At 42.0% G+C, this 16,317-nt stretch overlaps 1 protein-coding gene across 2 annotated transcripts in view; it reads left to right on the forward strand.

The window, feature by feature from the left end:
- The window catches only part of znf704 (zinc finger protein 704), a 62,741-nt gene that overhangs the window by 32,557 nt on the left and 13,867 nt on the right, over window positions 1-16,317 (forward strand). For both annotated transcript variants that reach the window (XM_065470834.1, XM_065470835.1), the window contains exon 3: window positions 14,982-15,085. In XM_065470834.1, the coding sequence (XP_065326906.1) occupies window positions 14,982-15,085 (104 nt within the window). The remainder of the gene's footprint in view (window positions 1-14,981; window positions 15,086-16,317) is intronic.

Consider the following 16,317-nt stretch of genomic DNA (forward strand, 5'->3'; position numbering starts at 1 on the left):
CTTCTTCTTTCACATCCCTTGTTATCTTTGTATTGTTAGAAATATTACATTCTTTTGTTTTTTGAATAAGACCTCAAGGTTTCTCTTTGTAATTTTATATTTTTTGTTTATGCTTTCTTATTTTTCCCTAATTGTTTTTTTGGAAATGGGAAATGTGTTTATTCTATAATACAGGTTAAAGTAGAGACAGATCGATAAAGTTGTGACTTTTAACTAAGGATCACCTGCCACTGTCTGAAACCCCTTGATATCAGGACGCTCCATGTGGTTGGTTTTTAGCTGAAAACCAGTAGACAGGAAAAGATGAAACACTGTACGATGATACCTCACAGCCTCCTCGCGCTTCACATGGTTGGTAATCCTGATAATGTTTGTGTGCAGTCGGCTGACAACGGATTGTCATGATTTCTGGGTGCAAAAGTTCAACTAGCAAACACATTCAGATCACAGCTTTCCAGAGTTGCTGATGTGTGTTTTGTGTATTCTTCTCGTTTTGCCTAAAAAAGAGGAGACAAGAGTGCTTTTGTTGTTCTTGTTATTGAGCCGCGTGTTTGTCAGGGTGCTTATTTGATTCAAGTGTAGATTCAGCTCTGAAGAAAGCACACAGAGATGCACTGATAGCATTGTCACGGGGGAGCAGTTCAGTACGTCAAGATTTAAGTCGATTACCCCCCCCCCCCCCCCCCCCCCCCCCATCCTCAGAAAAAAGACAATGAATGCAAAAAAACAGTAGTTCATGTATCTTAACTGAACAATTCGTGCTTGTAGATTCTACAGTATAAAAAACATAACTGTACATTTACATCCATAGGTCCACCCGCTCATCTGCTCGCTAACACAATTATCTAATCAGCCAGTCATATGGCAGCAACTCAGTGTATCTGAGGTACGTGGACTTGGTCAAGACAACCTGCTGAATTTCAAACTGACTGTCAAAACAATGGATGGATCCCCCACTGGTGTGCGACATTCATTAACACGCTGACCAAAACAATAAATTAGAGCAGACAGGACAAAAATGATCTAATCCTCTGTTAGAATGCAGAAACACCAGTTCTTAGAGAGCCATCAGTAATCATCAGTAATCATGCCGTTTGTTGCATACGCTCACTGGCCACTTTGTTAGTTACACCTGTTGAACTGCTCATTAAGACAAATATTTAATCAGCAAATCAATTGGCAGCAATTAAGTGCAGTTAAGTTAGACACGATTAAGGCAACATACAAAAGTTCAAATTGATGATAGTGATTAAGCGGCTTTGAACGTGAAATGATCGTTAGTGCCAGACAGGGATGCTCTGTGTATTTCAGGAACTGCTGATCCACTGGGATTTTCCCATATCTCTAACTCTATATCCAGTGAACACCAGCTGTCTGGACGAAAATGCATTGTTGGTGTCACAAGAGAATGACCAGACTGCTTTGAGCTGAGAGGAAGTCAAATAACCATCAGTGACTGCCAAGGTATGCAGAAGAGCATCTCTGGATGCATAAAGACTAAAGCAGATGATCTACGGCAGAAGAAGACCACACTGGGTGACACTCCTGTTAGCAAGCATAGGCTTATATTTATCTGTTGTTACATTTTTACCACCACTGGTGGTCATTTACCACCACCACCAGTTCAGACTGGTGGTGGTGGTGTAAGGGTGTGGGGGGATATTTTTTGGCACACTTTGCCTTAGTACCAAATTGACATTGTTTAAATCCCACAGCCTACCTGAGTAATTTTGCTGACTGTGTCCATCCCTTCATGACCACAGTGTACCCATCTGCTTCCAGCATGATAACGCACCATGTCACAAAGCTCGAATCATTTCAAGCTGGTTTCTCGAAAACGACAATGAGTTCACTGTACTCAAATGGCCTCCACAATCACCAGATTTTAGTCCAGTAGAGCATGTTTGGGTTGTGGTGGAACACGAGATTCCCATCATGGATGTACAGCTGACAAGTCTGTGCAACTGTGTGATGCTCTCGTGTCAATATGAAGCAAAGTATCTGATGACTGCTCCCAGCACCTTGTTGAATTTGTGCAACAAAGAATTAAAGCAGTCGGAAGGCAAAAGGTGTTCCAACTTGGTACTAGTGAAGTGTGCATAATAAAGAAGCTGGTGAGTGTATATTATTCACTTTCATAGAACATCTTCACAAGTGGCTGGGATATAAAAAGCTTCTCAGTTAGGTTTAGGAAAAAAAATACCATGCTTTGGTAAAAATTCAACTGTTACCACTTCTTTTCTGTTTTCATGGTTGCCATGGTGAGACATCCTTGCTTATTCTGAACAAAATACATGCTGCAGGCACAATTAGACTTGCTACTTCGATATATTACTGAGAAAGTCTCACTGACTGTCACAAAAAAGCTCTCATGTCCATAAACGTGAACACATGGATCACTTTTTTGTGACTATTTCATGTTATACTGTGATGCTGGGTTAATGCAGCAGGTTAGAAACTCTTATTTATTAGCCATTAAGTGTCTTTTTACTTCCAGTCAAGTAAAAACAGCTGCTACCATAATATTAGATAATAGAAACCTTTTGTTAGTGATGAAGGTGTGCATGCGCTGTATTGTGTATCTGTGTGTATAGGCTTCACCCAGAGGCTGGTACATATCCTATACGCTAGGATCTAAATAGAATCTCCAATGCAAAATGTAAATCTAGGGCGCACTCCTGAAGTGTGCGTGCGTGCCAGTCAAAAGGCATATTAAAAGGTAAAAGGGCAGCAGGGAGAGCGGATGATCATTTGCCCTCATTTCAGTTGCTCACGGATTAACCGTCTCCGTGGATATGAAATAAGAACGAATCAGGGCTTATATACATCAAACTGACACATACATACACACATACACACTCATATACCATATACCACACATATACAGGGATAAGAAAGGCGCATTTCTTGACCCTGCAGCACTTTCATTCTATAAAGACAGGCACACACTACCTAAAAAGAGAAAAAAGCATTCTTTCGTACACTTAACCACCCCTGACTCGCCTTTGTCACTACATATTTACATTCGAGTTCAAAGCTAATCCTGTCTCACAAAAACAGTCTGCCGGTGGGTCATAAACAAAGCTGTTCTGGATGGCTGCTCTTCCTGGAGTTCCTCATTTTAATAGAAAAGCGAGAGGAGAAGGAAAGCGATAAGGAATACTGACAAATTTTCTGGAGCTTGGCTAATTTTTCAAGCATGCACTCAATTTACTCAACACAAGCTGCTGCTTATCACTAGTTTGCGCCGATACTGCGTGTCTCCACTTTTTTCCAAGACCTAAAGCAACATTTAAACTTTTTATTATCGTTTCTAATGGTGATGTCTCTGATTTTCCCGACTTGTTGGCTGTTGCAGGCAGCAGTTATAATGTTTTTCTTATTTAAGCTCGGTTGTAAGAGTCTGGTGATTTCCGAGAAAAGGCGGCTTGCCTCTTTAACGGTAATACATAAAAATCATGAAAGACAGCTGCTGCTTAACATTTGCAGCCGTCATGCCAGAAATTGATCTGACACTGAGGAGGTTTTTTTTTGGGGGGGGGGGGGGGGGGGGGGGGGATTATAAGTCAACAATGACGAGTAGCATATGAATGTCTTTCAGATATTTTAATAAGCAGGTTTTCAGCTTCACTGACTCTGTGAGTGGCTGTGAGTGATCTGCAGCTCAAAGACTGTTTGGTCCAGATGATGTTAAAATCATTATAATTTCAGCTGTCAGAATGAAAATTGAGGCCCGAGGGCTTCTTAAGCCACATTTATCTGCTCGTTTGTCAAGCGAACTCATATATCTAAGTGCAAATAATTGTTTTAACCCCGTCCCCACACACACACACACACACACACACACACACACACACACAAACACAAACACGTGTGTGCCTGTTTACATCTGTGATCTAATTTCTTCTCGTCTCTGTGTGCACACTCTCTGTCCCAGTGGTATAGTGTGTAGTAAGAGGCCGTGTTTTCTGTGATACTAAAGATCAGCTGTACTCCAACAAAGAATGAGATCGAGCCACAGAAGAGCTCGCATTGTGTACCTGTAATGAAGTGCACTCTGAGGAGATACTGCGCGAGAAAGAGGCCGAATCTCCGCGTGAAAACATGCCACATCTGCTCTCGGTACATTAGAGGCAGAGAAGGACAAAGGCGTGCAACTTCCTCTGTTGATCTGCAAATAGTTACACTGTACAGTTGTGACTGGCTGGCTGCACATGGAAGCAACACACACACACAGACACACACACAGGGCTTTGGCTACTTGCCCAGCTAATGCCACGCCCTGTTTTTCACTTAGCGGAGAGCTGTAGCTATGAGAAAAGTGTCTCTGAGTGCTGCTTTTGTTGTTTAAAACCTAGCAAACGGTGCGTGTCCGTCTCCATCTGCACAGAATGTCATGTGTAAGCGTGCCCGCTTTGCTTTGTGTGTTTGACTTTGTGTGTTTGGAGGACAGAGAGAGAGAGGCCGACAACTAAAACATGCTAATGTGTAATCAACTAATTAGCTGCCACCGAAAGCCAATGATTAGACGCTTTGTGGCTCTCAGCAATATTATTGTTGAGTCTTAATGGTTTCATCATCTTCACTAATCTATACGTGACCAGCCCTCTACATCCAGTGAGCCATTCTCTGCACTGTTTACTTTAGATTGTGTTCAGGATTTTCTGGGCTTAAGGAGATGATGATGATGGCGTGGTCGGGCAGATTTTTCAGGCTCTCATTCAACATATTTGATTTTTCACAAACCAGAAACACTTTGCCTCTCGAGAAACGTGTACCGGGGTTTGATTGATATTAATCATGTAAAGCACTTTCTCGAACACGGTCCCGTCTCCTTGTTTGATCTTTGAAGCTTTGAAAGTCAGCAGTCACTCATAATTGTCTTTGCCTCACTTCATTAGGGGCAGTGAATTCGAGAGGCTTCGCAGCACGAGAATTTTCTCAGGGTCTTTTTATTTTTTGACTTTCCAAATCAGAAGAAGAAGAAGTCGTCTCGTTCCGTCTTTGTGTGTTTTACCCCTTAACGTGAACTCCCCGTTTTATGATTAAAAAGGAACGACTGTCGGCTCTCATTACACAGATATATGAAAGGTAAGGTGATGCTGCAGTGTTGGGGTTGCACTTTTGAGGCTGCTGGGCTTTCAATTAGTGTGTAGTTTGTCAAATTTGATTCAGGCCAGTGCCATTCAAAAAAACCCAAAAAACAGCTGTGAAGTTTTAACTCGATCTTAAGCTTCATTTATAAAAATAGGAGATGGATTAGAACTCCGTATTTACTACAGTTATTTCGTTAATCAACCAGAGAACCGCAATGTTGTGTCAGAAATGCCACGTCCATGCGAGATTACAACAATCATGACTAAGCGTGGCATTGTTATTCGTTTGCGTGTAGTCTGATGGGTTCAGTCAAGGTCTCTCCTCTCCAAATCTAGAAAGAAGGCAGCTTGTAATTTAACACCATCTGCTTTTTACATTTTTCCATTGTGATGTTTCCACACTAAATGTGGGTATCTTGACATTTCTAAGAAGAGGGCCCCAAGGATCTGGACTGCAGTTCACCATGAAACTCGCGTTACAGTGAATCAGATGGAGGTTTGGCACTTCAGCTCTGAGGGCTGAAGCAGAGTCTGCGTGAAAGGAAGGATGCCCACAGCTCCTATTTCAAGAAGCTGGCTGCGAGGCCAGTGCATATGTTGTTATGGCTAGAAAGATGACTACGTCCTTTGATTATATGGCTTGTTTATGTGTGTGTTTGTGTCGCTCCCAAAACAGATGTGCAGCTCAGAAACATTATTGTAAATGCAATAAACAAATGTGGCAATGCTTTAATGGGATTAATCAGTTGGTGTACTGTGAAATATCAGCAAACTGCGCAACAGCTCATAATTCTTGACTGGTTATTGGCCGAGTTGAGGTCGTCACATGCCTCAGTTTATCCGACAGGCAGACCAAAACTCAGACATGCTCAGATTACAGTGATATATAAACAGATGCCGTCCGCTCCCGTGATTAAATTGGATCTTTTTCTTTCAAAATAGCGTTTAAATGATTAAAAGATTGTCAAAATCCATCTACCACCTGTGGCTCCTCTGGGGGGATGTCGAGGGGTTACCAGGGCACCTGAGAGACATAATCTCTGAGAGACATCCCTGAAATGCCTCATTCTAAACTACACAAACCACCTCGACTGGTTCCTTTCGATTCGGAAAAGTAGCCAAAATACCATTTAGAGAAAGCTCATTTCTGCCAGTTGTATCTGCGATCTCATTCTTTGAGCCACTACCGAATCCTCCAGGGTGTAGGTGAGGGCAGAAATGTAGACTGACCGGTTTAACAACTTTATCTTGATGCACAGCGTCCGCATCGCTGCAGACCCTCTGTTGATCTCAAACTGGCTTTAGAGACATTGATCAGAATTTTTTTTTTTTAAAAAAAGAAGAAGATATGAATCCACACGTCATTAGGCAAGCTACAGCTGCCACTGATGGATATTGTCACTGTGAAAAAATGTGATTATTTTCTTAATCAGTCAACAGTTCGTTTAATCTATTAAGTCGGAAAATGTAAAACGAAATAATTAAAATTCATATTTGAACTAATCGCATTAATCTCTAAATTCCAAGTGGATAAATTCCAAATGCTTGTGATTATGTGATGGAATAAAGTGTGAAATCAATAAAGAAACAGAATCAGCTTTAATAACGTTTACCTCAGATGTATTTGCAGTAGTAAATGGGCAGCATCTAGCAATTTCATTTTGGCCATGTACCAAAAACATTCAAATTACAGATTAAAGATAAATACGTGCTTTACTTTACACACTTTGAACTTCAGCCATTTTAATATATCGTTTCACAGGTTCTGCTGCATTTGCAGTGTTTACTTTAGATGTGCCGTGTGGCACGTGCCTGGTTTACAGTTGCACTAAGTCACCTGTTTTACTGACTGAAGACAAAATACTCCAGTCGAATTGTGAAGCGTAAATAAAGTGCAACACTTTCTGCTCACAACACGAAGCCAAGTTGGCCGGCCGTTGCTGGGTTACATGGACACTGACCTGAATAGCTGGTGAGAGCAGCTCTGATGTTTTTAAAGGTAAAGAAGTGGATTATTATACAATGGCCGAGTCACGATGTCAAGCTGATGGTGAATTCACTGTATGCTAAAGTCACAACTAAAGACATGAAGTCTTGGAAACAACATATCAACTCTTGTTGTCCGTGGGCTTCAGACGAGAGTTGTTGGGTGTATTGCAAAGTATGCGCAAAATGGTTAAAGGCGAGCATTTCACATGAGCTAGTGCAAACAGGTGGCTGTGCACTGAAATGACTGTGAAACTTGAAAGCAGCATTTAGGTCAAGGCTTGCAATTAAAGCTAAGTCGTGCCAGCATCCAAAAATGCATAAACCTAACTGCCAGTATACCTCATGCTCCAAGTCTATAAATAAGCAAACGGACAACACTAAAGGGAGATTATTTATTTTGGACACGCTCTCTATGTGCTGTTGAATTCCTTTTGCAGCCATAAAAACTGATGCTGCTTATGAGCCACGTTTGACTTTGCAAAGAGGTAAACACTGTCTCGCAGCTGTTGGCAGGATGTGTACTAGCCCCACAGACACAATTATGCCCACCTTGTGAATAGCCCGGGCCCAAGTGGGCTTCAGGAAATTGAATAGGCGATGCTCTGCTTTAATCTGACCCCGCTGCGTCTCAGCTTTTATGGAAATACAGGGTTTTTTTGTTTTGTTTTGTTTATGCGTGTTTACCAACAAAGAACCGCTATCAGAAACATCTCTGAGCGATGCACACAAGCATGTCAAAGAAATTCCTGAGCGTCTCCCTTCATACACACCTGCCAATCAAAAGCTGTGCCCTTCATGCATGTTAGCTCCGTGTCATTCGCAGATGCCTTTTGGCAGTTTGTGTGTGTTGGAGAGAGGGGAGAAAATCAGATAAGCAGATAGCAGAGGAGGAGCTCTCTGATTTATAAGAGCGTATTGAGGAGGAAATAGACTTCATAGTCCAGTGCTTGTTATAAACGAGCAGACCACCGCACGCCACGTGGCATCAAAGAAGAGGAGCCAAAGCGAACGCGTGCACAAAACACACACACTTAACTTCGCTCCCACTGTGATCCACGGCAAAAGAAAGTCAGAGAAGCTCAAAGTGCAGGAGTGAAAAGTGAGAGAAAGAGAGTCCAGCAGGAGCGAAGGGAAGGCGAGGAGACGGAAGAGTGTAGGAGTCGGGGGGGCGGCGAGTGTGCTTGGCAGCGCTGGCCTGTGTTTCAGGGGAATTCCTGTAACCCACCACACCTTTCAGCTGCCTTCATTAAAAATGACTGATAGTTTTGGGGTGATATATAAAGTAAAGCTACCAGGCGTTTGTGCATGTTTGTGTATATGGGTGGGTGTGTGTGTGTGTGTGTGTGTGTGTGTGTGTGTGTGTGTGTGTGTGTGTGTGTGTGTGTGTGTGTGTGCACAGACTGACCTTGGCCCAGTTAGTTTGAAGGCATTTGGGAGGAAAAGAAAAAGGGAGTGTGGAGAAAGAGAAAACAAATATTAGAGATTTTAAAGAGTTTGTGTCTCTGACGGGATCTTGTTATTCACTCTGACCAGAGGTTTTTTTCTCATTAACTGTAAAAAGGAGGATTGTTGAATTGAGTGTGCGTGGTCAAATTCTGGGATAACGAGTGATAAGGAGCGTTTGAGCTTTTATTTGGTATATTTGGCGTATGAACTCCCTGTAAATATCCAGTGGAATAAAGGGAAAGTCTGTTGGACTCACATGGCTGCGTTTACCTTAAATACTGAGATAAAACAGCAAACTCAACCCGTTCATAAGACGTTTATATTTTTTCCACCTTCCACGTATTTTCTTTCATTTAAAATTAAAAAATGTGATGAAAAACAAAGACCAGGCCTCCATTTCTTTGTCTTCCATCTACCTGTCAAACCACGGTGGCCACGGTAACATGAGCCCCCTGTTATTGTCTCCCCCCCCTTTCTCCTCCTGCCCGGTGTTTTGTTTGAAACCAAACCCTCCCCGTCCCCCATCGATAGTGGCGACCTGACTTTACACATTAAAAAAAGAAGAAGAAAAGCACGTGACCCCGCTTCCTGTCTCATTTGTTCTCATGGAGGCCCTTTGTTTTGTTGTATTCACTGCCTTAAAAAGAGTAGGCACATCTGGCTGTGGAAGTACAAGTTTCACCACTTGTTGCATACACACACACACACACACACACACACACACACACACACACACACACACACACACACACACACACACACACACACATATTGGCAAACCGCCACATCTTCATCCAAGCTCATCACAGTCCCCTGAAGAGGGAGCTGTTGTTTTATTTGTGCCTCCATTCCCACAGAGGGTTAACGCCGTCTTATCCCTACTTCTAATTTTAACTTCTTTAGTTTCTAATCTGTCATTTCCAACATATGTTCATGATTTTCCCTGCAGTCGGACAGTGATCTGCAGGTCTTTGTGAGACGACGAATAGCCCGAATCAACTTCTTTTCTGTTTTTGCTTTATGTTCTCTTCAGCCCATTAACCAGTCTAAGCTTGTCTAATAATGTAAGGTGAATAATTAAAAGAAAAAAGATAGGATAAAACCTTGCCTTAGGTCTGTGTGGGAGTGGGCACATATGGGAAAATTCTGCCCTCAAGCCTTTCCGTCAGAGTCGCTCTCGCTGACTTGTTCGGTGTTGAAAGAATATGAAATTCTTCTTAACCTAACCAAGCTGTTTCAGGTGTGTAAACTGCATCAAAACACAACAAAAACTAAAGCGAGTCTTCGGATTGTGGACTGTGTTTATTTTGAGACCTGCCTGACCCTCCTGTTGGTTTGGCGTTGCACCTTATTGGTTCAAGAAGCTTGCAGACTTTCCTTTTTCTCATAAAGCTCCAGTGAGAGCGCAGAAAGGTGCATATTTCACTTGCTTTATTGGATTGTCCTTAGAGATTTTCCAATATGTGATTGCACACAGTCTGTTTGACATTTTACATTTTTAAAAAGATTGTTATTATGTTTTTGTGGATGGTTGAACAAAAAAAAAAAAAACAATCCTAAAAACATACAGACCAAAATAATTAGATTTTTTAATTTAGAAAATTACAGCGGCTTATTTATTTATGTTTATAAAAAAATATACACAGCCACAGTTGCGTTATCTTTTGTGCTGTCTTTCTATTTTTAAGGAAAACTTTATTTTCTTTAGCACTACCGCATGCATTTAAATTTAGAGCTGAGGGCAGGAAGGGGTAAAAAAAAAGAAGCAGCGTGCAGGTTTATAATTACTCTGCTGCCTTTAAAATAAAGTGTGATACTGTATGTGTCTTTATAATCTTATAATCTCATGGGTCTGCTGCCAGTGGACAGTGATGTACACTCTTATTTAGTTTCTAAAATAAATACCAGCCAAAGTCACTTAAATCACTTTTCCTCCTCATCCTGATGCTCTGGTTGAACTTCAGCAGATCTCCTTGGCCTCAATATATTGAGTTGCTGCCATGTGATTGGCTGATTGGGTTTGTGTGTTGAACAGGTGTACTTAATGAAGTGCCGGGTGAGTGTATGTAAATGTGAAATTATTTTGTGGGAGGGTTGTCCATGAACAGTGACATATTTGCATTTTTAGAGTAAAAGAGCTCAGGGGGGCAGCTGTAAAGTGAAGAGAGGTAATTCGATTTGGTAATGCTACTTGAACAGAAGTATCGGTTAAAGCGTCTGCGGCCTTTGTTCAGGTCATTTAAAAAAAAAAAAAACCTTATCAGTCTCTAAAGGTTTAGCAGCATTAACAGCATCTATAGTGTAAACTAATTTTCCATTTATGAATAGCCAGCAGCAAGATAAAATTACATGGATCCATTTCATGTAATCTGCATTAGTAAACAAGCCCTTTACCTCCTCTCTAGTATTCTGTTGATGAAGCTATACATCCAAGATAATGTTCCCTTTAGGAAGCCCCAGGGATCGGATATGGGAAGATGTTTTATTACAAATAAAGTGAAGTAAGAATATTAAAGCGCACAGTGACGCACACAAACATGCCAGGGTATGAAGTTCATTTCTCAGAATTCACTTACCGATCCATTAACCATCCCAACCTGTCTCCTGTGTCACATGTATCATGTGTTTTAACGGGCCTCTCTGTAACACACACACACATGCGTGCATGCATGCTCTCCCCGTGTGTTTAATTACAGCCATAATAAGCACTTGGATGGAAACTAAGTTTGATAAGGCCACTAATGACAAATGCGATTTGGGAAATTCCCTTTTCCCGCTCTCTCAGCTTCCTCCTCGTCATCTCATACATCACATCTTAATTATGAGTCTTCCTAATGTGTTTTCCTGGGATTTACTCTTTCATATTTCAAGATTGACAAAGCGCCCAGCAATTACTGTCTGTCGTTGTTACCGTGGATATAATATCTACAGTCACATGATGGCCTCCCAAGGTGACCAGGAAGTGGGGGTTTTTTATGGCGATGTTGGGTGGCTGGTTGGGGGAGATGGGGGGGTCAGGGGTAAAAGTGGCATTTGTGCGTGCAGCTCCTTTTCTTGATTTATGTGGAGGCTGTAATGACATCATATTCAACAGCCGAAAGGGTAATAAATTAATATCAGCTAATGGAGGCTGAGGCTCTTCCTTTGTTAGCGCGCTCCTGTTCTCTGCTCACATCGCTCTTTTCTTTTCCCCTGTGAAGTAAATACGCTTTTAATTACTTTCACATAAATTTTAAAGTGTCGTTTATTCACAAGGAAACTACTGACAAGAAGATGCTGGCTTTAAAGAGCCTCTCTACAATGTAAACCTGTCGTTGCATTTATATTTAACTTCTTTTCTTCTTTTTCCAATGAAATGTCTTTTAAATAAAGCTTCACGTGTTTTATGTTTGTGAAAACTGCTACTCAGATCTGATCAGTAAAGGTTTTTATCAAAATCGTGTACATTCGACCCAGTGCTGGATCCATTTTAGGGAAATGACTGATTGCAAAAGTCCCTTGAAAGTCTCTTTTCTTAGAAAAAGCTCTGGAAATCCCCTTTAGCTCTGTTAGCTTTTTGAACTTGTAGCTGCTAACAGGCTCTCACTCGGCTCTGGCAGCCAAAAATAAAAACTTCACTTCATCTGCAGTCATAGAACATCCATGATTTTCTGACAGCATTATAATAATAATCGTCATTTACGAAAGGTCTGATGCACATATAATGCACATATTTCGGTCAGAAAAGGTAACACACTCCCTTAGAGATTTGCCTGGCAACCACTGGTCACTATGGAAAGCATTCCCTGACCGGAGGCAGGAGGTTGCTGACAGTCTCTGTGAAGTAGATTGCTAAAGTCCTAGTCACGCCGTCCTAGAGACCACCTGTCGCTGGTGAAGTTGCTGCCAGCATGAAATTGGTCATAAGAAGGAATATCACGCTGGAACGAAATCCTCCCCACAATCGCTTCAGTCAGGAGTAGATTGCTGCGATCAGCAAAAGAAAGACTGCAAATGCTTGCAAACTACTCACTGAGCTTCAGTGAACTTTGAAAAGGTGTGACGCAAACCAGAAACTGTGAACGCTCACCTTCAAAGTAAAAGCTGCATCTTTTGCTGAGGCATAGCTTTAAAAATTTTAAGGTGAACGTTCTCTGTTTCCAGTTTGTTTCACGCTTTTTTACTAAAGCTCAGAGAGTAAATGGCGAGTCTTTGCCGATCACTCGGTGTCTTCAATGCAAACCCTTGGCAACCGTGTCAATCTGCTAGGGACCAAAGAGATCACAAGGAACTTTTTGGCGCTGCACCTTCACTGTGACCACTTTCATCTGGTAACTGGGAGCAGCCTCCAGCAAACACTCACCAACCTGTCAGGATATACACGTTTCCCTACCCTGACGGGTGTCTAGGCCAGTGTGGCTGACACATTGCTGATCAATGACTGATCACACTTCCTCTCTTGTTGCTTCCCAGAGGCCCCCTCTGAGTCAGCAAGAACGCTGTTCTGGGCAATGAAACCCGCTTTTAATTAACATTTAGTTACCGTTTCACCTGAGACCGCAGATTTACTTATTGCCTTCCAGCAAGCATTCCTGGTAGAGATCATCTTTATATGTTTGAGTGTTTTCACCGCTGCATGGACGTGACCCTGTCAGTGGCTCATCAGCGTGCAGTCATTAAACAGCTGCACTCTTCTTTTAGCAAATAACCAGTCGTCTTTCTCCATGTATAAACATTTTAGGAGAGGTGTCAATTATCCAAACACTGACCTAAAATTTCTTTCTCCTATTCCTGCTGCCAAAGCAGCAAAACCGCACCTTGTTCTTCTCTGCAGGCCGGTTCCACTCCGGAAAACTTTTGGCAGATAAAGCTAGACTCACATTTTCTTTCCTCTCTGTATCTACACAGAAAACGGATGCATTTAGTAACCTTAAGTTTCAATGTCAGCTGTGTTTATTGGCTTCTTAAACTGAGTCAACTTGAAACCGAGCGTGTGCACCTCAAAACCCTTCCAAAAATAAACACTGAGAATGACATCTAGCCTTTGACTGTGGTATTCAGCGGTGGGTGTGACAGCGGTGCTTTCTGTCCATTAGAAGAGGCGGTGAATGTTATTACATGTCCCCGCTCTCTCATTTTTCCATCCTGCCCTGTTGTTTTATTTTTTTATCAGTAGGATCGTGCACAAAGCAGAATACTGCAACACTGCAGAGACGATCAATATTGAATTTTTTATGTGACTTCCTCTTATTTCTTTATTTTTTTTGCATGCATCAGTAATGATGGGTGGTGTTGTTATTGTTGTTGTTTTTTTTTAACAACACGGGTGAAGTGTGTCATCTCTGCAGCCTGCAACATCCTGTGCAGTAAATCAGTTTCCTAGTTTTTATTTGTATTTTATTTTATTTTAAGCTGACTCAAAAGGACATTTCCAGACCACTGAAACTGCACTGAACTTAAATTGCATGCACAGGAAATTTCCTTCTTGCTTTACCTGTGGAAATTGGGCAGTACGGTCTCTCTCCTTCTTTTCCTCTCTTTAAGCAGTGTGGAGCAGCGTTACATCTGCCTGCATTTTCTCCTTGGCTTGCGTTTGTGTAGCCTCCAACAGTAATTTAAAAGTTCGACAGTGTTTATTTTTACAGCTGTGCCGTATGTGTACCAATTAAAACAGAGTATAACGCAGTATTTGATCTAAGCGGCTATTAAAGACTAGGTGCATGTCATGTTCTTCTAAGCCAGCAGAAGGGTTCATCATTGTTATAAAAATTGATTTTGATCAAAGACTCGCTTGCTCAGGGATAAAACACACACATGCAGACACACACGCACATGCAGTTGTCACAGTAATAGCGAGCATGTACTACAGGTGAGAAATAAAGCTATTGACATCTCTTTGATCACAGGGATTGCCTCTCTCTTAGGAATACATGCCAGAAGATTAAGACGCCCATCTTGCAAGTCTACGGTTTCCGCAAGCCAATTAGAAGAAGCGAAAATCTCAGCAGTGTGTGTGAAACTGCACACTGCTGTTGTGTTTATGATACGGGCTCTCACACCATATCGTTTCAGATTTATATTTGTTTTTGTATCGGTGCGGTTCTTCTGTTAGCTGTTTATTTTTCTTAATGGTGTCTGGGTGATTGCATCAGTCAAACAAAAAAAACCCCAACTTGAATGTAATTAGCAGTTTTTGCTGCAGTCATCGCAGCAGCATGGAAACCTCAAGATCTGCTTTCCCTCTAAAAACACCCGGCCGAGGAACGCGAAGAAGACAAACACATGTTGAGCTCTTGAGCTTCCTGTAAATGGTAATGTGTCTGTAGTGTGTTTATTGTTATCCGTTTTAAAAAGAAAAAAGTGTAATAGTCTGGACTTATTTGTGAAGAAGAGAGTTATAAGGTCTTTCTCTTTAACTGATTGGAAGCAGAAGATGCTCAGTAAAGTTTTCTTTTGTTTCTGTTTCCACAGGCGGTCGGAGGAGGAAGTGGATATGGACAAAGTGACGGCCGCTATGGTGCTGACGAGCCTCTCTACCAGCCCGCTGGTGAGGAGCCCACCTGTGAGAGTCAGTGGTAAGCATCATTAGTACTAAATAAACAGCCGTAAATAAATATTTCCTTTTTATGTGTCACTTGGCTATTTTTCTAATAACATAGCAGAAGTTTTATGAAAAGCGAACTAAAACAAGTCGCTGAGCCAATAATTTGTGTGTTTTCCTGTACGCTGAGTTTCATTCCCTCACAGCTGTTATCTTGTGAATGCATGTGGAAGCTTAAGGTTGATAAATTACTGCCACCTGCTGTGCTGTAGGATCATCTCATCCATGAGCTGTGGAAATCCAAAGAAAAGCACAATGAGTCTGGATCTCTGCCACTCGGCAAAGTGGCGGAAGTCCAAAATGCCCTATAACTGCAATCTCGTGAAACCATTTAGGCGGTCTTTGTAACCAGCCTGCTGTCCTTTCAGCTGAGCAGACGCGCAGCCAACCACCGTGCACGTGGTGTCACTGCCGTACGTCATGCACAGATGAACAAACTGGACTTTAAATGTTAACTCTACACTTTTTATCTAAATGTAGTCATGTAGTTTGAGATCACACAGCGTGCACGGAACACAGAGCACTGCTCATATCTCTCAAATGAACCAACAGTCTTGTTGTTCAGACCACTCAGAACCTGTGCTGCTGGTGAGCCACATCCTCTTTTATGTTAAATGTTCTGCCGAAGAAACAAGTGAAGAGAGAAGAGAGAGGCACCTTGCCAGGAAGCAGCTTCACTAAACCAAACTGGGTCTCTGTCTCTCTCTCACACACACACACACACACACACACACACATGTCTGGTTTGCTATCCTCGTGGGGACATCCCATTGACACAATGCTTTCCCTAGCCCCTTACCCTAACCCTAACCATTAAAAATGAATGCCTAACCCTAACCCTTACCCTAAACCTAACCATAACCTAATTGTAACCCTGACAGTAAAACCGCATTTTGAGTGTGAAAATTGCTTTCAACCCCGAGGGGACCTGGATTTTGGTCCCCACGGTGCAGAAAGTCCCCACCAGGATAGTAAAAGTCAGATTTTGGTCCCCACCAGGATAGTACGAACCCGTACACACACACACACACACACACACACACACACACACACACACACACACACACACACACACACACACACACGAACACTCTCTGCAAAGTTTTCCCCTGCTTCACTAAGTGAAATGCCTTTTGTGGCTGATATTCAAAAGAAACTCTTCTTTGATCTTAAAAAAAGGAGACCTTGGAAGTGTCTCGGTGGAAT

This window comes from Pelmatolapia mariae, linkage group LG22 (genome assembly GCF_036321145.2).
Source record: "Pelmatolapia mariae isolate MD_Pm_ZW linkage group LG22, Pm_UMD_F_2, whole genome shotgun sequence".
Lineage (NCBI taxonomy): Eukaryota > Metazoa > Chordata > Actinopteri > Cichliformes > Cichlidae > Pelmatolapia > Pelmatolapia mariae.